This window comes from Gastrolobium bilobum, unplaced genomic scaffold (assembly GCF_033153095.1).
Source record: "Gastrolobium bilobum isolate Gb01-03AN ecotype WA unplaced genomic scaffold, APGP_CSIRO_Gbil_v1 utg2366, whole genome shotgun sequence".
NCBI classification, from domain to species: domain Eukaryota; kingdom Viridiplantae; phylum Streptophyta; class Magnoliopsida; order Fabales; family Fabaceae; genus Gastrolobium; species Gastrolobium bilobum.
The window spans coordinates 236873-260669 of NW_026897169.1; the positions used below are offsets into that span (position 1 = coordinate 236873).

A 23797-nucleotide genomic window follows, 5' to 3' on the forward strand; every position below is an offset into this window, starting at 1 on the left:
TATTTTTATCTAAAATAACATATCCAAAGGAAAACTAAGTATACGTGGGTCTATAATTTATTTAATTAAATTTTTAATAATATTTATTATCAAATTAATTCCTCAAATATAAAAGGTTAATATATTAATACAATGTTATTATTGTATAAGTCCTTTTAAAATTATCATTACCAAACAGTTATTAAATTAACTGTTTTGTTTCACCACTTTATTCTCTATTAAGACAAATATGATAATGTTTTTTGGATTTTTTAAAAAGCTAATATTGTCATAAAAATTATCAAAAGACTAATATAAAGAAATAATAATTTTTAAGATACTAATTTAATAAAAAAAAATTAAAAATTTAATATTGTAAGATGCTAAAATTACGAACAATCCTTAGATAATAATAATCTTTGATTATTTGGTGAGGAAAAAGTCAGTGGGTCTCTAGATAGCAAATAACTTCCATGTAATAAGGAAAAAGTCAGTCGTTGGGTCGTTGCCATTTTTCATTAATTAGTGGCAATTGCTTGGAAGTTGGAAATTGGAATAGTCCAAGTCCAAGTCCAAGTCCAAGTCGTGCACACTCTAAGATATTCCAAGTCAACTTTATTAGTCTAATACGCGGTACGTACGTACTTGACTATTGGTAGTTATAACTTATAAGTGGTAGCCCGTTGATCACTCTAGGGATTACTTTAGCATACTATTAATTAGCACCTTTAACATGCATCAATTGGTATGGGATTGATCTAATTTATTATTTTATTTTGAGTTTGAATCATGAGTATATATGTGTTAAAAACTTGCTAGGAAGAGTTTTCTATTTTTATGATAAATCTCACAAGAATTAGATTAGTCAAACAATCAATGAATAGGTAAAGAATTAAAAAATAAAAATTGAATGGAAAATATATACTTTTAAAATATTTGTTGTTTTAATTTAATTTTAGTTGGGAATAATATTTTTCCAGCAAGATAGAGACAACTTTAACTCTTGCACTCACGTGAAAATAGGTAGAATGTTTTTTCTCTTTCTCTTTCTTTTTTACTTTTATGTGAGTACAGCAGGACAAATATCAATCCTTTAATTTTATATATAAAATTCATATATGAAGTTTCCAGTCTTGTTTTAATGATATATTCTAAATTGATTCCAGGGGAAGACTTTGTATAGTTATTTCATTGAATTTTTTTGTAATTATTATATTTTATCAATCCATTTTATGTATCAAAAGTTTTTAGTATGCCCAGTAAAATTTCATAAAATTTAAGAATTAATTGAACTTCATTCAACTATTTTATGTGAATTTATAAGTAGATCCTCATTCTTCAAATGCTTGTAATTAATTTGGTCTTTATAGTTTTCATTATGGTTTTGGTTCTTATTTTTTTATTTAGATATTGTTTGTTATATTTTTTTGAATATTATTCATCCGTTCATTGATTACTCAACTAGTTTGATTCAAATCGAGTAAAACGATATGAGCAGCAAAACTCTCCCTACTAAGTTTTAATACAGCTGCATTCCGAGAGACTCAAGACCCCAAGTAACAACACTTACGAGTTGATTTACGTGCTTGTTGGTTGTTTGTTATATTTTTATTTATTTAAATTTTAGTTTTTCAAAAGCTATATTTTAATAAATAATGACAACAAGAACCAATAATGTTCTAAAAATTAAAAATTAATATATTAATAAATAGAAATACATAGACTAAATTAAATAAGTAAAAATATAAAACTAATAGTTTAGTATAATAGGGGTAAGTGTTCGTCATTTTTAATGACACAACTTTGTGTTATTTTTAATAAAAACTACTTTTTCCTTAGTAATATTAACCAAAACTTAAATTACTAAAAGTATATAAAAAAGAAGGAAAAAAATATTTATTATTTTAAAGGATATAAGGTTGTGTCATTTTAAGTGAGAGAAAGATACAAACTAATATATTTTTATTTAAAACTTAAATTAAAAAAATAGAAAAAATATTTGTTCTTTTAAAGGACATATAGTTGTGTCATTTTAAGTAAGAGAAAGACACAACCTAATTTTTTTATTTTAAATTTAAATTTAAAAAAGAAATACTCATTTTCTCTCCCATGATTTTTATTACTTGTGTCTTTTTCTTACTTGAAATGACATAACTCTATGTCCTTTAAAAGGACAAAACATTAAACCCAAAAAAAATACTAACTTTCTTCTCTTATGATTTTCATTGCTTGTGTGTCTTTCTCTCACTTAAAATGACAAAAACAAACATCAAACCGTAAAAAGAAATATATTTTCTCATATATTGTTTTAACATGACTATTTTATGTGAGAAATTTCAGTCATTCATTTATAAGTCAATGGTTAATAATTAAAATAATTATTTCTTATTTTTCATTGATTTGTTATGGAATAATAAATTCTTTCAGACATAAGTTGATCCATTAATTAATGAGATCGTTCACACAATATATGGTCATATTATAAGGTCGATCGATAGGTTACATAGTAACTTTATATTTCCTATCAAAAATATTTTAATTACAAAAAAGACCTAATTTTCCACTATGAGTATAAAATAAAAAATTTACTCTAATGCATACCAAAAAAAAAAAAATTTACTCTAATGCTTTTAAAAAAAATAAATCAATATATAGAAGATCAAATATTAAATATATATTGCATGTTGCTTAATATGTAATGAATTTTCAAACATTTATAATAAAATTAATAGCTTGCAAATATTTGACAAATTTTTATAACTACGATAATTTTATGTGTATGATAGATCTAGAGTCTCCAGTAAAAAGGAAGGAATTAATAAAACAAATAAATCTTGATTCATGAATTATCCTCGATCTCTGTGAAATCGATGGCTATCAGCTAACTTTATTTTCTTATTGATCTTAGCAAAGTGTCTGAAGAGTACGATCAAGTTGAAATTCAACAATAGTAAGGAAGTAAACTCAAGCAGTAAGGACGAAAGTGCTGCAATAACTTCACACAACTAGTTGCTTAATTAGTATGTTCCACCGACACTAACACGGGACACGATACGACACTCTGACACGTTAATTTTAAAAAATGTTAAATTTTGACACGTTAGGACACGTTTTGATATTATATAATATTTTTAATTTATGTAGTGTATATTATATTTAGTATTCAATAATTTAACAAAAAAAAGCTAAATTTATAATACTCATCAGTTTTGGAAAAAAACATAATATATCTCAAATATTTATATTAAACTCAATAAAATCGTAATCGTAATCTAACGAATCTAATAGTTGGAACTCAAAATGCAACGCAACGTGACCTTTGAAATTTTTTGAGTCTTTGCAATGAGTATTGGAGTGTCGGAAGGTGTCGATGAGTGTCAGGAAGTGTCGAACACGACACGTTAGGATTCTTGAAGTGTCGGTGTTTTATGGCTTAATTATAATATCATATCAAGTTGCAACGCTTTGTGCACAACAGCTTCGGTCGAAATTTTTAAGAGAATAAAAATTATATGAAATCGTATAATTTTTTTTTTCAAATTTTTGTGTGTATTTGTATATTTGTTTAATGTTGTTGTAACTTTAATTAATATTATTTGCTAAGCAATACCATCTTATACAAAACAAAATATAAAAAGTCAAAGGTGAAAGATGAAACGGAAGAATAGCGCACAGCCCATTAAGCAAGAGAAAAAATGGCATTGTCTCCAATAATTTCCACGTGATTAGGGTGGCCAGTGAAGCTGAATATTGGCTGAACCACTTATAAGGAGGATCATAGGATTTGGGACCAAAATGTCATGTTTTATCAAAAAATTTATCTCAATGTCATGTGAATAATATTTTTTACCAGACTGCAACGTGTCATAATTCGCTATCACTAGTAACGAATTTCGTGGCCAATAATTTTGTGACACATAGTTATATTGCAGACAAAATTCACTGTCAATAGTAATGAATTATGACACGTCAGTTTTTTACTGTGAAAGTGTGTCACGTGTCATAAAATTATTGGTGAACATAATATGCTACCGGTCGTAGCAAATTATGCTTACATGACAGTCTGGTAAAAAATACTGTTTGCGTGTCATTTGAGTATATTTTTTACCAAAAGATAATATTTTGGTCGAATCATATACGAGAAATTCTTGCATGCATATACATCCTGTTCGTCGAAAATATTTTCATATACGAAATATATCGACCACTCAGTACATACATGATTTATCAAATATGAAAAAAATAATATATTTACCTTAATTTTATCTTTATGGTTATTGTTTTCCATATCGTTATTTTTTTTTTCATTTTAGTAAAAATGTACTTACCCCGTTGTACTGAAGATTTGTTCCTGTCCGTCGTTGATACTAGCTAGCTATCTATTAGACCTTCACGATTCTAAGGGCACCTAGAACTAGAAGCCTCGAACCCGAAGGGGAAATAGTTAGAAAGTCCACGCTCTTTAGTGTGCTGCACATGCTGACTTTTATATTTCACAATTTTGCAAGAAAGATGGAATGGCACAACAAATTGCATCCCCAATGTGTTGCCCACATGCATGCGGTTCAAAAATAATCATTTTAGATAACATGGTTCAATAGAATAAAAATAAGAATTATTTAGTATATAAAACAACTAACATGCCTTGTTTAACTTTTTTTGCTCATATATAAATACAAAATTCACGGATCACCAAGGTCATGCAAACTTGCCCTTATCGTATGAACTGTCTTTAAGACTTTTTCATTATTAAAGGATTTAGGTTTACTTTTTCATTTTTGATATTTTTTTAGTTAAAACTATGGCACTTCTAAACTTTTTCAAACTAAAAAATCAGTATTGAACTTCATTTTCATTAGGTCAAGCTATTTGAATACTACCTCCTTCCTTTACCCTCTACACCTCTTTTTGATTTGTATTTTTACTTAACAATCTTAAGCAAAAGCTTCAGAAAAGAAAATAAATCCTTTATTCCATGCGTTTGTTCAGTTCACTCCACCATACCATACACGAGGTCCTAACTCGTTTAGGCTTTCCATCAACTTGCTCATAAAAGAAAGGCACACCACATGAAAAAACTTGAATCGTGACTTAAGAACATGTCACATATTGTAACTATGCCACTAAATGTGTTCATCCAAAAAAATAAAGCAATACTCTGCAAAAGCATTTGAAAATTGACAGTGAAGAATCCTTGGAAATTTTTTATGGCTTCCTAACCTGTCCCCAAAGCTACTGGCATCAAACTAAAGTAACATAAAAAAAAAAAAGCCACCCCAAGGACAGAGGAAGCAGTAACCAGAAAGGGAAAGACATAACCCCAGTAACAAGCAAGCTTTATGAAAGCCTATCCACTGCAAGCCATGTGCAAAAAGTATATGATGCTAAAGCAATAAAAACATGCACTCAAATCCATCCACTTTAATCTTTCTTTAACTTTCCAGCTTCTAATATTTTCAGATTTAGTGGTACCATTCCAGCTCTGCAAGGCTCAGCAGACAGATCATGAGATCAAAAACTTATTTCTAGTGAACATGTGGTTTCTCTCTAGATATAAAGCCTAGTAGTTTCGTGTAACCTTAAAATACAACTTTATTTAATGTATAATATTGTGTGTACAAGTAAGAATGTCACTTGCCTTTTATACTTTATCCAATTCTAATGATGTAGTTAGCTAGTGTCCTCCACTATATGTGCATTGGCATATTAATATAGTTGTGGACAATAACTTCATTGGGATCTAAACTGAGATGGAGTTGGTAAGAAGTGTCTTCTCCAAAAATCGTTCTTTTGGGTCTCATGAAAGCAAAGTGAGTGTCTGTCAAGTTCTATAGCTTCTCTATTTCTTTCTTCTCTTAATGCTTTTCTTGTTATCTACTACAGAATTAGCATAAAACTGTTCTGTTAGCTAAAATTTTCTACTTCCAATGCTGTTATCATTCATTGCTCTTAACTAGAGTCCATGAATAAACCAGCTTTGAATTCTGGTGTGCTAACAGGTGAGACGCAATACTGTGGAAAATAGAAGATGGGTATCTGTTAGATCGTACTTGTGTGGCGACGAGTTCAATTCAGTCCTTGCAGAGGAAGATTCAGCTTCAGTTAAGAGCTCTGAAGCCACGGTTACACAGCCAATACCCGAGGAGTTGACTGATAAAGGAGACACCAAGAGTGAAGAAACTGTGGAGAATGTAACACAGAAAAGGCCAAATTCAAACACCAAATTATTGAATGAGGAAGAAGCAGCTATTCTTATTCAATCAGCATATAGAGGCTTCCTGGTTAGCTCACCAAACTTTAATCACATCAATTTTCATGAAAGTAAAGTAAATATTTGAGCACATATTCATGTGTTTAACTTAAAGGTTGCTTGTGCTGAGTTCAAGTGTGTGCATGATATGAATGAAATTTGCTAGACTGAAGAGAGAATGGAGGAGAATGACAATTTCTGCAACAATGTCAATTTTCATCGTTCCCCTTTATTTCTCACATTCCCATCCTCTCACCCCTTTTAAATTTTTAATTGCTAAAATGTCAATGTTTACTGGCTAGAATTATAGAATATAACGGTATATTTAATACTCATATGATTCATAGTATGTTTTACCCTTGCATAAGGAATATTTCTTGCTTATTAACACATCACTAGTGTACTGCACATTTCAGCTTAGGCGTCAAAATGAAGAAATCAGATTGAAAACTGGTAAAGAAGAGCTCAATTTAGTAACAGAAAGTCCAGATAGCAAGTCCATGGGCACATCAGTTGAAGTCCAAACTGGGAACTCCACGGAAGTTTTCTCGGTTGAAGGAGAAAAAATGAGCATTTACCAGCGTATTCAACGCAGGACCAGAACTCAAGCAATAAAGCAAAAGGTATAAGTATAACAGAAGACAATGTTACTTTGTGAACTAGCACTTCATTTTGGTTAGAAGAGAAAAATAAATGAGTCACTTGAACAGAAGACAAGGACAAAGAAATTAGAGAGAATTACCATTTAAGGCATCTTCCCAATCATATTTTAAACTTCAGATGATTAACCAAAAGAGTGGTTAATATTTTCTCAAAAATTAAAAAAGAGAAAAAGAACAACTAGTGTGGTTAAAAATATGTAAAGCAAGGTCGACATGTTAACTTGAGTAACCAGGTCAACATGCTAAAAGCACGCAAGGATTGTTAAGATGCTAGGTATATAGTGATAGAAACGAGGCCTGTGTTTATATATGGATCAATAGCATTGCAAACAGCATGTTATAACATGGTTCAAAGGGTAATGTTACATATTCACAAAAAAGAGGGGTGATATTACATATAGCACATTGTTGAAGCATTTATAAGAGTCTGAACTTTAATTAGTATCCATCAAATTGGCAATAATTCACCATCAATCAAAATTCTCTTAAGCTGCATAATAACATAGACATTATCAGGATGACTGGGATGACAGCACCGTGAGTAGCTATGTTTCAAAAATGAGGAGACAGAACAGAATGGAGGCAACAACCAGGAGGGAAAGAGCACTAGCTTATGCTTTCTCACAACAGGTAAACATCAAAAACTATTTCATGTATGGAAAGGATATGGCAAGAAACAAAACACTAATCCTGGTTGCTGCAGTTACGAATTTGTTCAAAGAGAAAATCAACAAAATATAACAGCATGGAATCAAATATGAGCTGGAGCTGGCTTGAACGGTGGATGGCAACCCGTCTTCCAGACACCTCATCAGTTGAAAGCCATGCTATGAAGCAGTATGACCCTTTTATCAGTAATCACAAATTCACAATCAAGACAAGATTTTTAGATACTGCTGGGGAAGAAAAAGAGAGTTGTGGGTCAAATGAAGTGCCCTTTCATTTTGATAACTTATCAATAAATTCAAGAGAAGAAAAAGTTAGCTTCAAACCACCAACAGCGAAGACCAACTTTAAAGCTAGGAGAACTGTGTCAAGGCGGAAAACAGTGCCAAGTTATCAATTCCCTGAAGAGCAGCCAAAGGTCAGAGACTCAGAATCTCTTCATTAGTTCACAAGCCATCCAAGTCAAGCATAACAAATTCATGATTCATGATTCATGTTTGTGTATTCAATATTTCCTTCCTCACAATGATTTTTAATTAGATTTAGTCATGATCATGAAAGCTGTCATTAATATGCATGAGTATGTTGCTTCACTTGCTTGTATATGTCCATCACCACTGTCTTCTAAATATAATTTTTATGTTCCGCCAGGTAGGCAAGAGAGATGGTTCAAACAATGCTAGCAACGATATTAAGCAAAAACAAAAGCAACTAGGAAGCAAAACAGAAATGACATTTAGCACCTCCAAAGCTTCTGATGTGTAAATTCCAACATTTATCTGCCAAATAAAGTCAACTTATGTGTGTAACCAAAAAAAAAAAGAAAATGAAAAAGAAAGTCAACTTGTGTGTCTGGTGTTGAGATGTAATGGTTGGATTCTCTTGTAGATTCTTGATTCCATCCTCTTATGTGTACAATTTCTCTTCAGTACATATTATCAAGTGCATGGAAAGAGATGGTTGTTCTGATGATTTGCTTTTCAAGAATTCATCCATTCTTAAGCAGTAAATGCAATATAATCACAATTAGTTTAATATTGATAGGACACTAAAATATATTTTTCCACTGAGAAATTAAATGCTGAATATTAACATCCAACTTTGCGTACTTTTATCATACAAAAGTGTTTGGAAACATGTTCTTTGCAAAAATACAAGGATGAAACTCCATACTATCCACCCCACCCCTACCATCATGATAGGGAGGCTTGTACACTGTGATTTGCCCTTATCATACAAAAGTATTATGATTGCCGAAAACCCAATCCCTGTCCCATTTGTTCTCTCCCTTTAATACATTCTTCAATTAAGATTGCCGAGCTGAAGCATTAAGTAACTGTTGCTGTAAATAGTATAGAAGTCCCACATTGAGTGTGTCTCTTTGTATAGTCCCACATTGAGTGTGTCTCTTTGTATTCTTCAATTGGTTTGCTATATAATAGCACCAATGTTGTGTAGTTTAATATAACAAGGATTACAATGAATACCTCTTGTCTCTTGGTAATTAACATGGTATCTAGAGCTTAACAAGAGGAATCCTAATCCGCGGTTTTTCGGTGGACCAGTGTTCGCTGAGTAATATTTTTTTTTTCAGAAACCGTCACATCTGTCAGTTTCCGGCTTCCCTATTTTGTTTCTGACCTTGTCTGAGTACTGCCGCTGTCCAGAACCACCGTTGACCACCGTCTCCGGCGACTTTTCCGGCGAAACTCCCATCAATTTGACCGCCACAACAAGGCGGTCCTGTCTGTCCAACACCTCAGCCACGCGCCCACACGCGCGGGAGGAAGCTTCTGCCGTCTGCTTCATTGCAGCGGCGCGTGGAGGCGCGTGCAGCTCCGGCTGGACCTCCGACCACCACGGTTCAACTCGTCTTCTCCTTGCGCACCTGGATCTGTCCTCACTTTGTTGTTCAGACTTCGTTTCGGCTTCCGACAGTGTCTCTTTCTCTTGCTGGTTCCTATTCACACGTGTTTCTTTGCTTTTGGTTGCTGTTTGCTTTTGTTTCAGGTGATCTATGGCTGATTTGTCACCCCACGATGCATCCAAGGGTTCTCAAAAGGCTGACCCGCCTGTTTTTTCTATGGTGACACATTTTCTCCCGTGGCGAAAATGACTTCTGTTCGCCTCTTTATTACTATGGCAGTCATTCATCACTGGCCTATGTATCAGCTCCACATAAAGAATGCTTTCTTCCATGGTGATCTGCGGGAAGAGGTTTATATGGAGCAACCTCCTGGGTTTGTTGCTCAGGGAGAGTCTAACCTAGTTTGTCGTCTCCGAAGATCCTTGTATGGTCTAAAGCAGTCTCCCCGGGCTTGGTTTGGAAGGTTTAGCACTGTTGTACAACAGTTTGGCATGACTCGAAGTGAGGCTGATCACTCAGTCTTTTACAAACACTCTGATTCAGGTTCTATTTATTTGGTAGTATATGTTGATGATATCGTCATTACAGGTAATGATACTCATGGCATAACTCAGATAAAACAACATTTGTGCCATCATTTTCAAACAAAGGACCTTGGAAGACTCCGATATTTCTTAGGGATAGAAGTGGCCCAATCCAAAGATGGCATTGTACTATCACAGAGAAAATATGCTATGGATATTCTTGAGGAAACAGCATTGTTAAATGCTAAGCCCGTTGATACTCCTATGGATCCAAATGTCAAGCTTATACCAAATCAGGGGGAGCTATTTTCTAATCCAGAAAGATATAGAAGATTGATTGGGAAACTGAACTATCTCACAGTTACTCGACCAGACATTTCCTTTGCAGTCAGTGTAGTAAGTCAGTTCTTGAATTCTCCCTGTGAAGATCACTGGAATGCAGTAATCCGTATCCTCAAGTACATCAAGACTGCTCCTGGCAAAGGTCTTCTCTATGAAAACAAAGGTCATACCAGAGTTGTAGGATACTCAGATGCTGATTGGGCAGGTTCTCCTATTGATAGAAGATCCACTTCTGGGTATTGTGTATTCGTTGGAGATAACTTGATTTCCTGGAGAAGTAAGAAGCAAAGTGTAGTTGCTAGATCAAGTGCTGAAGCAGAATATCGCTCCATGGCCACAGCTACCTGTGAACTCATCTGGTTAAAACAGCTACTGAAGGAACTCAAGTTTGGAGACACTGGCCCAACATCTCTCATTTGTGATAATCAAGCTGCTTTGCATATTGCTTCAAATCCAGTGTTTCATGAAAGGACTAAGCACATTGAGATAGATTGTCATTTCCTTAGGGAAAAGGTTCTCTCAGGAGATATAGTCACTCATTTTGTCAACTCAAATGATCAATTAGCTGATGTATTTACTAAGTCTTTGAGAGGACCTAGGATAGACCAAATATGTAACAAGCTTGGTGCATACGATCTATATGCTCCAGCTTGAGGGGAAGTGTTGCTGTATATAGTATAGAAGTCCCACATTGAGTGTGTCTCTTTGTATAGTCCCACATTGAGTGTGTCTCTTTGTATTCTTCAATTGGTTTGCTATATAATAGCACCAATGTTGTGTAGTTTAATATAACAAGGATTACAATGAATGCCTCTTGTCTGTTGGTAATTAACAGTAACCTTAGTATTAAGGAAAACCTCTAACTTTAGTACTTTTAATGAAGAAAGAAAGATAAACCGTGCAACTGAGCTGTAAACTAAGTATTATGATTCAACTCTTATATTTAGTATCACCACCGAGGAGAAAAGGAAAGAAAAATATAAAAAAAACCCGTTTCTTGGAGTAAAACTTGCAATAGATTTCAATCAACGTATCTGTACAGGAGGAATTGCCATTCAAGATGGTTAAAGGCATGGAGAAGCTCAACTCTTATCTCTTGAGCTAGTTGTCAAATCTGAGGATAAAACGCACAGGTATATTGTGCATTAAATAATAAATTTTCCATGAAAATATAATAGCATTACCATCAATTATACTATATAAGTCCCAAAACTAAAATTACAAGTTCGTGGATAAATCACGAATGAAAGGTTCCGCCCTCCACATATTATTTCATTTTGTGGTTATTCCTCTTCTTGTTTTGAATTGCATCATTTAGGCACATGTATAACTGAACAACAAGAAGGTACTTTTTCGTTTTCCACTAACAAAAATCATAATTGAGAGCTAAGCTTCCCAAATAACAATTTTTAAACATCCAATATTTAATTACTACCACAGTATTTAACCATTAACTGAATTTCCAGTGTCAAATCTGTTAACGGTTTTAACCCATGAGGCCACCATGATTTGTGAAGGAATTGGGTCACCCACCAGAAAAAGGCAAAGACAAGGATGGGCAATTTTGACTTTTCATGTACAAATGTTTTGAGTTTGAGCCTTGGGAAAGTTTTCCTTGTACCTAAGTTTTCCCTAAGTTACCATTTGTCCTTGCGAAAGATGAACAAGTCCAATTTTCGCTAAGCATAAATCAAAATGGCACCTTTCTTTATTCTGCTTCTATTAGCCTCTTCCTTGAATCATGGGTATGCTCAATTTCAACCTAAAGACCAAGCTTTTATATCCTTGTTGATTACCCAGAGTGGCCTTGATTTTGTGAAAGACTTGCTGGTGAACGAGGCAATTTCCTCAATAATCTCACTCCGATTGCCGAATATTGAAAAGACTGCGAAAATCCCAGTTGTGGGTAATGTCTACATGGTGCTTTCCAACATCACAATATACCAAATCGACGTTCCTTCTTCGCATGTCAAGCCTGCGGAGACTGGGATTTCAATTTTAGCTTCTGGGGTTACTTGTAATTTGAGCATGAATTGGTATTACTCTTATAGTACGTGGCTTGGGCCTGTTGAGATTTCTGACAAAGGTAGAGCACAAGTTCAGGTAAGAAAATGAATTCATGTATTTATGTAAAGAATGATGCTTTGTTAAGTAGCAAAATTGTGTTATTATTAGAACATAATCTCTTTATGGAGGAGGGTTGGTTTCTTTGGTTCACTTGTTGCTTGTTGTTAGTTGAAATTTAAAGAGGCGCTGTTGCAAATTGGATGCTTTGTGATTTGAAGGATACCGTGTCATTTTCTATTGTGGGTTTTGGTATCTACTGATGTTAACTTATTTAATGATAAACTGCACTGTAGCACTCGGTATGGAACTTGTATGTGGTATTCTTGTTTTACTTATTTTATATTAAGTTAATTTCCTTATCTGTGATTATTCTTGTGTGCATGGGCTCAAAAAGATACCTATTTCTTGTTACTACTGTTACTGTTTCTATCCGTTCATCTTTTTTCACGACTTTAATAAAAAAGGATTTTGATAAGTGCTACTGCTGGATAGGTTGAAGGCATGGAAGTCGGACTTACATTGGGTTTGGAGAACCAGGAAGGATCTTTAGAGCTGAAACTTAAGGACTGCAGATCTTATGTTGAAGCTATTTCAATAAAATTGGATGGAGGTGCATCTCTGCTTTATCAAGGGTATGACAATATCCATATTTGATTCTAGCTCATAAAGGATTCTAGATTTCATATTTCTTGTATCCTTTGTTGCTTTTATTGAACTTGTGTTGACAGCCAATTATCTTTCTTCCTTTTAAATGTAGATGCCTCAGTTTTCCTTCCCAATGGTATATTCTTAATGTCTAAATTCTATATCTTCTGCATTTATGAATATTATAGTGTTAACAGTATTATAGCTCACCAGAACAAGCTGTATGCAACCACTTTGTTCTGAGGTTGTTTTAGTGCTTAAACCCTCTGCTAGTTTGCACTTTGCAGCATTACCAAATAGTCCAACTGGCCAAAGACAACACACTAGGAATAGAGTGAGCCTCATGGCCAAAGGGCTAGACCATAGTATCTTGTACTTGGCTATTAGGTGATTATGCCATAATCTAAGCATATTGAATCAATGTGGGGCTTGGACTAACCATATGACCTAAAATGGCCACCGAACTTATCTTTTGGTTGGCTATTTGGTGTCTATGCATGTAACAATACAACCATATTCTATGAACATGGGACTTGCTGTATCCAGAGGCGGAGGGAGGGGGGCTAGGGGTTGGCGACCGCCCCCCCTGAATTTGATGAAATTTTTTAACAATACATAGAATGATTTTTTAAAACGTTCTGGTGGTGGTTATGAAGATGAATGTTCTGGAAGTGGATATGGGAATGAGCATGAAGATCGTTCTAGTGGAGGGTATGGACGTGATGGTCGCTCTGGAGGTGGATATGGCTATGGAGACTAGAACATTGAAGGCTTCTTCTGAAAGCACTGATTTTAGTAAATATATATTATGATAAAGGCTATGTGTGTATAGTTCGTAGATACTCATAATTATGCGTAACTCCGCAGTTTTTTGTTTTGGTTGAAGACTCTAGTGGTGGCTGTGTGTGTATATGCTGTCACGTTTGAGTTTTAAGCTTTTTCTATTTTGTATAATAGTTTTCTACTATCCCTTCTTTGTTTGTTGCTTCGTACTTAGCAACATTAATTCTACCATGGCAATATGCCTGTGAATTTCACCTTGTAATAAAATAAACCACGGGATTATTGTATATCTTGTTAAGGTTGTTTTACTCTCTCTTTTTTTTTTTACTATTCCTGTTGTCAATTCTGTGGTGTGTGAGGGTGGTTATTGTTTGTGTTTTCTTTTGTCCTAACCCTGCTACTTAACAAGAGTATATAGTACTAAAATTTATATTTCTTATTTTTTTTTTTAAAACATCATTTCGATCATTTTTTTTAATACAACTGGGAATTGAACACATAATCTAACCTACCAAAATCCCTCACTAGATCAATTCTAATGGCTACTCTAGATTTGGTGTTTTATTCAATAAGCTTGGCATTTCTTGGATGAAAAATTAAGTGGACAAAATCTAGATTTGGTGGTACTAAATTTCTGAATGTTTATTACATGTTGGTATATATAAAAAAAAAAATTCGCCTCCCCTATTTAACAATCCTGGCTCCGCCTCTGGCTGTAGCACAAATAAAGTCCTCCAGTACAAAAAACATCTGGAGAAATTTCATTAGCTAGCGTGTTCATCTTAATCAGGAATTTTCTGTCATTCTTATCTAGCGGAATCTCTTCTTGTTTTCTTCAGGTTCTCCTTCAACTGAAAATAATTCTCAAAAGCAGAGAACAATATGATGAAACATTTATTGAAGAATGTATCAACTTGAAATAGGTTTGACTTTAAAATGTGGAAGGCATATATATACACTGAATATGATAATTATCATATCCACAATTTCAAATCATGTGCTCTTGAAAGAATCTTCACTCTGTAATCAACGTCACACTGGTCATTTTTTTATGGCCTAGAAACACTATACCTAAGATCACCATCAGGAGGATCTTTTTCTCGTACAATTTCCAACTTTTTGCAGCTAGTTTGATAAATCCTCACTCAAACATGATATTTTTTGAAATAGGGAGAAAGTACATCATAGGATCTATCTTGTTCTAGTTAATGAACTCTGTAATTTTCAAGTAAACAATATTTGGAGGCTTCCAGCATGTTGAGTTTTTATCATCCTCTATTCACATATTGACTTATCACTTTTGTCTGGCAAATAATATGATTATATGGTTTTTATAACTTTTAGTTTTGCTTCATATCTAACAGGATAGTTGATGCTTTTGAAGGGCTAATTGGGTCAACAGTAGAAAATGCTATTACCAAGAAACTTAAAGAAGGGATTTCAAGAGTTGAATCATATTTGAGAAGTCTTCCAAACGAGGTTCCAGTCAATGATCATGCTTCTTTGAATGTAACCTTTGTCAATGATGTTTTATTAAGTGATTCGTCTATCCAATTTGAAACCAATGGATTATTTAGAGAAAGAAGTGTTTTGCTTCCTGTTCCTAGCCTCAGCCACAAGAACTCAAAACTTCCAATTCTCTGCACAAATTCATCCAAAATGCTTGGAATCACTTTGGATGAAGCTGTTTTTAACTCTGCTTCAGCCTTGTATTATGATGTAAGTTTGGATGTTTGGTCATGGTCTTAAAAGCATGGATTTTCTTAAAATGGTTGTGTATCATTAGATTGGTGTCAAATGAGAAATTGCTTTCTGTGTTCAGGCAAACTTTATGCACTGGGTTGTGGACCAAGTACCAGATCAATCTCTATTGAATACTGCAGAATGGAGATTTGTTGTTCCCCAGCTGTACAAGAAATACCCAAATCATGACATGAACTTGAATATATCTTTATCTTCTCCTCCAGTTGTGGAAATTTCAAATCAGAAAGCTGGTTCCGTCATATTTGCAGACTTAACAATTGATGTTTTGGAAGAAGATAAAGTAATACCAGTGGCATGCATCTCATTGGTAGGATCATTAATATTTAAATCAATTACATCTATTGTCATAATTTATTTATGTGTATGCTTTTTCTATCACCATTCTGAATATTACTTGGGTGTTTCTATACTCGATATTATTTTGTTTACGATGAATTCTATGGTTGTTGTGGATGTAAAATGGAGCTCTGCATGCAATGTGAAGCTTTTGAACAAAAACCTTTTTCTATTCTAAAACCTTAATTGTACAACTTTGAGCACCCCACTTTTACACATTATTATTTTTTTCTTTAACAGGAAGCTAATCCATATCAGCTTTGTCAATACTCTCATTCATCCAAGAACCTAGCTAATCAATCTTCCACTCCGCTGGATTGCCTTGTCCACAGTCCTGGGCTGCTTTGGTTACAGAGACTGTTTGTGTTTGCCCTGTATAATTTTCATTTTCAGACTCATGAATAGTTATCAGTTTCTGGGATTGCTATCAATGATAGCTTCAACTACAGTAATTACCTGTTAAAAACTAGAATAATTATGGTTTCCCTTACATTCGTGATGTAGGATACACTTGCATCAAGAAAGGCTGAGTTTAAAGACCTAATCATTTTAGCAGTTTAGTTTAGTTTTGATTTTGGGGCTGTTTGTTACAAAAGACTTGCTAATTTATCATAATTGTATAGGTTTATTAGTATTAGTAATTGTGCATGGAATATATTTTATCCAGACACTATGCACACCACTGGTGGATAGACGGCACATTATGATGGTATAGCTGGCTTAAAAAAATTAAAGCTAAGATAGAGTGGTGAACTGTGTCAGAATATTAGGATTCTTATTGTCTTTAGAATCTTATGATGTTAGTACAAGGGCCATGCTTATACTAGTTGAACTACTAATTAGTAGTGTAGATAATTAGTGGTTTGCAATTTGCATCACATAACACACCATATAATCATCAGATGCCAACTATTTAGAGTCTCTTCTCTTTTTCCATCTAACCCCTATAATTTAATTATGGTACCATAGTAGTGCCACCCTCCGTATCCTAATCCTGTCTTCTACTGCTGCCAGAGTTTCCATTATTCATCAGATTTTGGCATTCTTCTCATCTGTGTCCACCTTACAATAAATTGTCATTTCTTGTTTGTGGTTGTAATATTGATCCTTTACAATGACCACTATTTCTATACTACATCCTGTTTGCACAGGTAATTCAAGCTTCGGGTTCTATCAAAATCAATGGTAACAACCTCGTAGGTGCTGTCAGATTGGATGACTTTTCAATGTCATTGAAATGGAGCAATATTGGCAATCTGCGGATGTACTTGATTCAGGTGCCCTTGTGTTGTATATAATGTATATAGTGAATAAAAATTTAAAACTTCTTCAATTGATAAAGGTGTGTTATGCTTTCCTACTGCAGCCTTTTGTATGGACGCTTATTGAAACTGTCTTCTTGCCGTATGCAAATGCACATCTCAGTAAAGGGTTACCTTTGCCCATCATTCATGGTTTCATCTTACAAAATGCGGAGGTAATCTTGTCAACTTCAAGAATCGCAGTTTGCAGTGATGTAGCAGTTGCAGAATCAGACAAGTTTTTCTTCAAATTAATTGAGTAGATAAAAAGTGTTTTGTAAATGGATTGTAAATATTCCTTATCAGAATTCAAGATGATACGTCTACTTGTGCAATCTTCTTTCTTTTGTTAATTGTGCAACCATCACGCCATGGTGTACAAAATACAGACTTTGATACAAGTAGTGGCACCATGAATTCTCATGTAAATTGAGGTTTAGTAGTGAAAATTATACCTGCCGTGTAGCCTGCACATCTCAACTCCAACAAATTCTGGTTTACGGATCAATACACTGAATAAATAGTCTTAACATCATATAAAACAAGTTGATTTGCTTTCCCTATTGTGGAATGATATTGGATTTTGGACACCCAAAAAGTCAATATAAGTGGGGAAAATGACTATCAGTAGAATGGAAGAAGTTTGAGGGAAGATGTAAAGGTGAAGCTTTAGCTCAATTGCAGAATAGAATTGTCATATGATACAAGGATGGAAGCAACATCCTTTAGACACCATCAAGAATCACTCTCACTCTCACTCTCACTGTCCTTTTCTTTTTCTTTCTTGGGTTGCGGTTAATTTTGGGTACATAAAATTCGATGTGCTGCATAAAACACTCTCTGGTTTGCCACCGAGGAATTGAGTCTCTGAGCCTCAGCAATGCGGAAATGAATATTTTCATCGTTTCTTCTTTGTCACCAAGGAGTTGAATCTGAAGTCTATTAATTCTTATTTGGGATAGGTTATTATGATTATCTTTTTACATACCTATTTTACCTATTCATTCTCAATATTCTTAGATTAAAATATGAAGAGAAGCGACAAAGTATGAAAAAAGAATAGGTACAATAAATAAAATAAAAAAAGCAGACATAATATGCTATATTGACAAATTAACAATCATCATCACATTTAGGATATATATAATCTTGATCGGCCTTAATGATAAATATTATAGTTTTTAATTATTATACTCGTAATTTCTGTTTTGTTTTTATTTAATAAAAGCAAAATAAGGTTAAAATCACTAAACATGTTTAGTTGATTTTCACTAAAAAAATATTTTCTAAGAAATATATTTTAAAATCATGTGAATTCCGAAAAAAATATAAAAAAATTTCTTCGAGTTTTTAAAATGAGAAATTGAAATGACAATAATAATTATGTAGAAAAAAGAAAGAAAGAAAAGGCAATAGTAACTTTGTAATTAAACAATGATTGTAATAACAACTATATCAACCCTTTCTGTACCAAAATAAAAACAAAAAACTACATCAAGTCATCAAAAAAAACATTTTGTTAAAATTTAAAAATGAAATTAATTTGTAAAGAGTCAAAACGGCTGTTTTGCAACTTAACCTTATCCTCCAACACCATGCCATCAACTGGTGGTTCAGACAGACACAAACGTTTGCAAAACCCAGTTTAAACCCTCGTGAATCTCTCCCTCTCTGTCTCTGTTCGATTTCAGCAGGTAATAATGCAAATTTCTCTTAGCAATTCAGCCTTCAAGACCCCTCAAATATTCCCATTTCACCAACCCATATTCTCTCAAAAGCTACTTAACCACCACCAAGTTTCATTGCAAACCCACGTCAATGCCCTTAAAGGGTCGGGGTATTTATCCGAAATCAGCAAAGCTATTGATCACGAAGAACAGTACAGGATAGCCCGGTCACAGGTTTTACGTAAAGGTTTGGACTTGGAAGGTTATTCTATAGAGGGTCTTTCAATTGGAGGTCAAGAGACCTGTATCATAATCCCTGAATTCAAGTGCACTTTCGATATTGGGAGGTGCCCAACCAGAGCTATTCATCAAAACTTCGTTTTTATTACTCATGCTCATCTTGATCACATTGTAAGCTCCTCCACTTTTGTGTAGTGATGTTCTTGTTTATTTTTCTTTTTGCTTTTTGATTAGTAGAAGGGAAAAAAGAAGAAAATTACACAAAGCCCAAGTTATCTAAAGATATTGATTATTGATAGAAAAGCCAAATTCATTATTGATTAACATACAGTTTGTGACCTGAAAAACCTAACTATTCCTACCAGAACATAGGTCTGTTTATGGTTGTAAGCATTAACATTGATAGCATATTAAGAACAGTTTAGAACTTTAGATAATCTAATGCTGGCATTTCTTTTCAGTCTTCACTATTTGTTGTGATTTGTGAATGTGTTTTTGCATCCTAGTACTTTGTTGGTGAGCTTTATGCCTTCTCTGTCCCTTGTACATTGGATGTTGAGTGTACACTTAGCATGAGCCCATGATGATTTTGAATGATTTAGGGAGGGCTGCCAATGTATGTAGCTAGCCGGGGTTTATACAATTTGAAACCTCCCACTGTATTTGTGCCTCCTTGCATCAAAGAGGATGTTGAGAAGCTGATTGATATTCACAAGACAATGGGCCAAGTTGAATTGAACGTTGAATTGGTTGCTTTGGATGTGGGTATGTGTCTCTGTCTTTCTTTAATGATCAGGGGTTTTCTTCAATGAAATATGATTTGTGAAGTTTCATTTCAGGGGAGACATATGAGATACGGAATAACCTTGTTGTCCGACCATTCAGAACTCAACATGTTATACCCAGCCAGGTATCTTTCAAGCGGTCATTCTGTAGCCGTTGTCTTTTAACTGAGGAATATTATGAGTATCACTGTATCAGTATTAAAACATATCTCAAGCTTTTGAACAGTATTTGTGTTGTCATCTATGGTGTTGTCTTTCGATGCCAGATATTTCCAGTCTGAAATTTTGTTGAGAAATGTTATCCTCATGTTTTGACTCTTGAAGCCACATACTTGCTTTAATTTTTAGTTGTTTATTTTGTGTACTTTTCATGTACTCTATACATCTCTTTTGTGTGATATATTCTCATAATAAAACATTTTAATCATGAATCTTATTGTTTAAAATATATATTAAAAGAGAGAGAGATAGAGAACAATGAGAATGAGCGAGCTCCTATTAACTGATTTTTTCCCCATGGTAATCATCTGGATTTATCTAATGTTAATACTTGGAACAGTACAAGAATGCTTTTTAGGTCTCCTAGAATAAGAGCAATGCTAACGTGGTAGTATTATGCAGGGTTATGTAGTCTACTCAATCAGGAAAAAGCTGAAGAAGCAGTACATGCACCTGAACGGAAAACAAATTGAGAAATTAAAGAAGTCAGGTGTTGAGGTTTGTAATAACTGAAACTCAATTCCGATTTAAATCTTCTTTGATCTTTACTTTTAATGAACTCTCCTTTGTAGATTACTGACGTTATATTATCACCTGAGGTGGCCTTCACCGGTGATACAACATCGGATTTTATGCTTGACCCACTTAATGCTGATGCATTGAGAGCCAAAATTCTTATAACTGAGGTACAACACAATCTTTTAATGAAATGAGTTGCCGACTTTGAAAATTGACATCATGATCTACTGAAATCCTTACAGATAGACAATAGTAATAGAAGTTCAGAATTCAAATATGGGACAGCATCTTAAAATATATAACTATATAAGAAGCCGCAGCATAAAGCAGCCTTCAAGTTTATCTCATTCCATAAATTAAATAAATTTCTAATCTAATGTTTCCTTTCCAGAAGGGGGTCTTTTTCTTACTGATCATTTTTACCACTTGAGGTATTTTCATGAGAATTTCCAGTTAACCCTTTTCATTTGTGCTTGGTCAGAGTGGAATTGGAAGGAAAGAAAACAAATAATGTAAAGGATGAGGTTATAGTTTTTTATGGTGTTCAGTTATTGATAATACAGGGTTTCTTTCTTTGAGGGGTTTACGAAGACATTGCAGGGCCTTATTGTTTTATGTATTTTGGTTATGATTTTTCTGCTCGCTTTCGCTGTATGTTGTATTCCTGGCAGATTTCTTGTCCTATTCGTTTATAGTCTTTCCTTTCTTCTTAATTCTGCTTTTATCCCATAGAGAAGGGGAAAAAAGACAAGGATTTCCTGCTTGCCATCCATTCCTCTCTTATTGAAGTTAAAAAAAGAAATTGCTTTCCTTATACAAATGTGAAGATAGAAGGACAATAGGTGAGAGGTTACAAGAAGGAGAATAAAATAGATCAAATTTAATGTGATATGGGACTTTCTTCTTTCTTTTTTCTCCTTCTTTAACTTTTACCTTTTCTCCTTTCCTAGTCATTCTTTGTCACAATTAATTGTGACAAGTTATAGATTAACTAACAGTATAATGAAAGCAATTGCCTTTGGCTGTGTGCCAGTGTTGCTTTTATTGTATACCAATTGTTTGTCCTCTTTGTTGTGTAGCTGATATCAGAATTACTAGAGACCCCTAAGTTGGTATTGACAGTACTTTTAGACTCTAGGTCTTGGCTTACTCGAAAAAAAATAATTAAAACTTTTCAAAAATGCTATAGCTGTTCTTTTTGTAGTGTGCTCGTACTTCTTACTTCTTTATTGTTATCTTAACTCTATCCTTTTTGTTTACTTTGTTTGATTGTTAAAACTTTTTTAATAGGCAACTTTCCTAGATGAATCATTCAGCATAGATCATGCTCGGCAACATGGTCATACGCATCTATTTGAGGTAATGTGACGTTAATTCTGTTATGGCTACTTTATAGGTAGCTTGACAAATCAAGGTACACCAAGATGACTTTAGCAGCTCTCATGCTTGCGCTTCCTCTTTTATGTTTCTATCTTGTATAAGTCAGGTGTCCTGTAATTTATAGCCATTTCATAATCTTTTTTATTATCAACAAATTTTTGTGGCCAAATTCGTATTTTACAGAATAGTTAGACTGCAACTAAGAACCAAGTACATAGATTATTAGTCATATAACATATTGCATTTATTACTCGATCTCATGTCATTTCTAGATAAAAACCTAGAACCTCTAGACAAATTCCCACTGCTTATTCTTGTGATTGACTGGTTCTCAAAATGATGACTCTACTCGTGGAGATTCATGATTAGTAAATGTGTGTTCATTGTGTAGATCATCAAAAATGCTCAATGGATTCGCAACAAAGCAGTTCTGTTGACTCATTTTTCATCAAGATACAATATAGAGGTAATGCTACAGTTTTCCTTTTATACTAGTTCTGCGGACATGCATCCCCCAAGTGCTCATATCAGCATGTGTACCATTTAGATGCAAAACTTCAGGATTTGTGAATTTGTCTTGACCTTCCTTTTGGAGGGGCATATCCTCTTGTACCACTTTTATAATTATGTAAAGAAAATTTTGTGCCTCTTTAACAAGTCAGTAAATAAAATAGGCATTTTTATTTTTATTTTTATTTTTTTCATACTCAGGATATTCGTCAAGCTGCATCAAAATTGCAGTCCAAGGTGTCAGCGAAAGTGGTTCCTCTTACAGAAGGCTTCAAATCATTGTACTCTTAAGTGTTCAAAGTCATGTCAATCCTTACCATTATCAGCATATTAACGAGTACCGAGAAAACAAAAAAAGTGTCATCAGTTGTATCTCGGCTTCATAGTTTTCTTGTAAATTAGAGAGGTATATTTATTTTTGGTTTTTTTTTCCATGTAATCTACTATTTATTCCTACGAAATCGAGTAGCACGACTTAGTAGTCACACCTCTAATGTAATTTACAGTTTGGTCAGCGTTAAAGATTCTATATTAAGTCCGTTTCATATGTTCCTATATGCTATAAATCATTGGTTCATAGAAATGTTTTTAGTACAATATGTTGTCGTAGCTCTGTTTTGGGTATCTATTTTGTTTACTGCTAGTGGTGATTATTCATGATGCATTGGTTATATTCTATTCTTCTTTTGCACAATGGAAATGTATATGTGAATGAATAGTTTTAATTATCTCTTCTTTACCATCTCAGGATATATTTTAGAGGTAATTGTGTTCCTAGGAATGGATTCTTTCCTACTAAAATTTCATATAATTTTATTGTGTAAACTTTTTATACTTATTTATTTTTATAAATATTTACAAATTTTCATAGGATCTTACTTATATAATATCAATGAGGAGACAGAAAAATATAAATTTTTCGTATAATAAGGTAATATAACATTTTAATTTAAGGGTATCCATTCTTTTATGTTCTTAATTTCTTATACACTGGACAAACCGTGACAAGTATAGAGCTGTAAAATTTTTTTTTTTTGGTAAGCAGTATAGAGCTGTAATTTTATTATGTCGTTATTATTACAAATTTACAAAATTTAGCCCTATGGGCCATTTGACCCCAAAAAAAAAGTGCTAGGACCTAGTCTGGTCCAAAGATATTGGTTTGTGTTTCAGTCTGACCTAATGTATTTTTATTTTATTTTTTGAGATTATATCACATTTTGCGTTGACTCAACCATACTTTATTTTTTATAATATTTTTTTTAATATTAGGTATCATTTCTAATATTTT

At 33.6% G+C, this 23797-nt stretch overlaps 3 protein-coding genes across 4 annotated transcripts; all 3 read left to right on the top strand.

Moving 5' to 3' along the window:
- Positions 1-5729: 5729 nt before the first annotated feature.
- LOC133304660 (protein IQ-DOMAIN 33) lies at positions 5730-8467 on the top strand. The gene is made up of 6 exons (XM_061504710.1): positions 5730-5789; positions 5979-6260; positions 6646-6852; positions 7408-7521; positions 7595-7975; positions 8209-8467. Exons 1-6 carry the CDS (start codon positions 5730-5732, stop codon positions 8320-8322), a joined length of 1158 nt encoding a protein of 385 aa, XP_061360694.1. The 3' UTR covers positions 8323-8467.
- A 3482-nt stretch (positions 8468-11949) lies between these two features.
- LOC133304666 (putative BPI/LBP family protein At1g04970) lies at positions 11950-17643 on the top strand. Of its 2 annotated transcripts, XM_061504718.1 has the most exons (6): positions 11950-12393; positions 12850-12989; positions 15150-15504; positions 15608-15856; positions 17037-17162; positions 17252-17643. In XM_061504718.1, the coding sequence occupies exons 1-6, from the start codon at positions 11986-11988 to the stop codon at positions 17447-17449; spliced, it is 1476 nt and encodes a 491-aa protein (XP_061360702.1). In that variant the 5' UTR covers positions 11950-11985; the 3' UTR covers positions 17450-17643. The 2 variants fall into 2 exon arrangements, with proteins under 2 accessions (XP_061360702.1, XP_061360703.1); XM_061504719.1 differs by lacking the exons at positions 17037-17162; positions 17252-17643 and adding an exon at positions 16126-16338.
- A 1146-nt stretch (positions 17644-18789) lies between these two features.
- LOC133304661 (tRNase Z TRZ2, chloroplastic) lies at positions 18790-23076 on the top strand. Its single transcript, XM_061504711.1, has 8 exons — positions 18790-19264; positions 19696-19858; positions 19933-20003; positions 20500-20595; positions 20670-20783; positions 21907-21975; positions 22388-22462; positions 22708-23076. Exons 1-8 carry the CDS (start codon positions 18887-18889, stop codon positions 22795-22797), a joined length of 1056 nt encoding a protein of 351 aa, XP_061360695.1. The 5' UTR covers positions 18790-18886; the 3' UTR covers positions 22798-23076.
- The last annotated feature ends 721 nt before the right edge of the window (positions 23077-23797 follow it).

Bases quoted from the DNA above. Each gene is read 5' to 3' on its own strand.
- LOC133304660 (XM_061504710.1), top strand. From the start codon at position 5,730: ATGGAGTTGGTAAGAAGTGTCTTCTCCAAAAATCGTTCTTTTGGGTCT. The intron at 6,261-6,645 runs GTTAGCTCACCA...TGCACATTTCAG, and splicing joins CAGCATATAGAGGCTTCCTG to CTTAGGCGTCAAAATGAAGA. The intron at 7,976-8,208 runs GTCAGAGACTCA...ATGTTCCGCCAG, and splicing joins TCCCTGAAGAGCAGCCAAAG to GTAGGCAAGAGAGATGGTTC.
- LOC133304661 (XM_061504711.1), top strand. From the start codon at position 18,887: ATGCAAATTTCTCTTAGCAATTCAGCCTTCAAGACCCCTCAAATATTC. The intron at 19,265-19,695 runs GTAAGCTCCTCC...TGAATGATTTAG, and splicing joins ATGCTCATCTTGATCACATT to GGAGGGCTGCCAATGTATGT. The intron at 22,463-22,707 runs GTAATGCTACAG...TTTCATACTCAG, and splicing joins CATCAAGATACAATATAGAG to GATATTCGTCAAGCTGCATC.
- LOC133304666 (XM_061504718.1), top strand. From the start codon at position 11,986: ATGGCACCTTTCTTTATTCTGCTTCTATTAGCCTCTTCCTTGAATCAT. The intron at 15,857-17,036 runs GTAGGATCATTA...CTGTTTGCACAG, and splicing joins CAGTGGCATGCATCTCATTG to GTAATTCAAGCTTCGGGTTC. The intron at 17,163-17,251 runs GTGCCCTTGTGT...TTCCTACTGCAG, and splicing joins TGCGGATGTACTTGATTCAG to CCTTTTGTATGGACGCTTAT.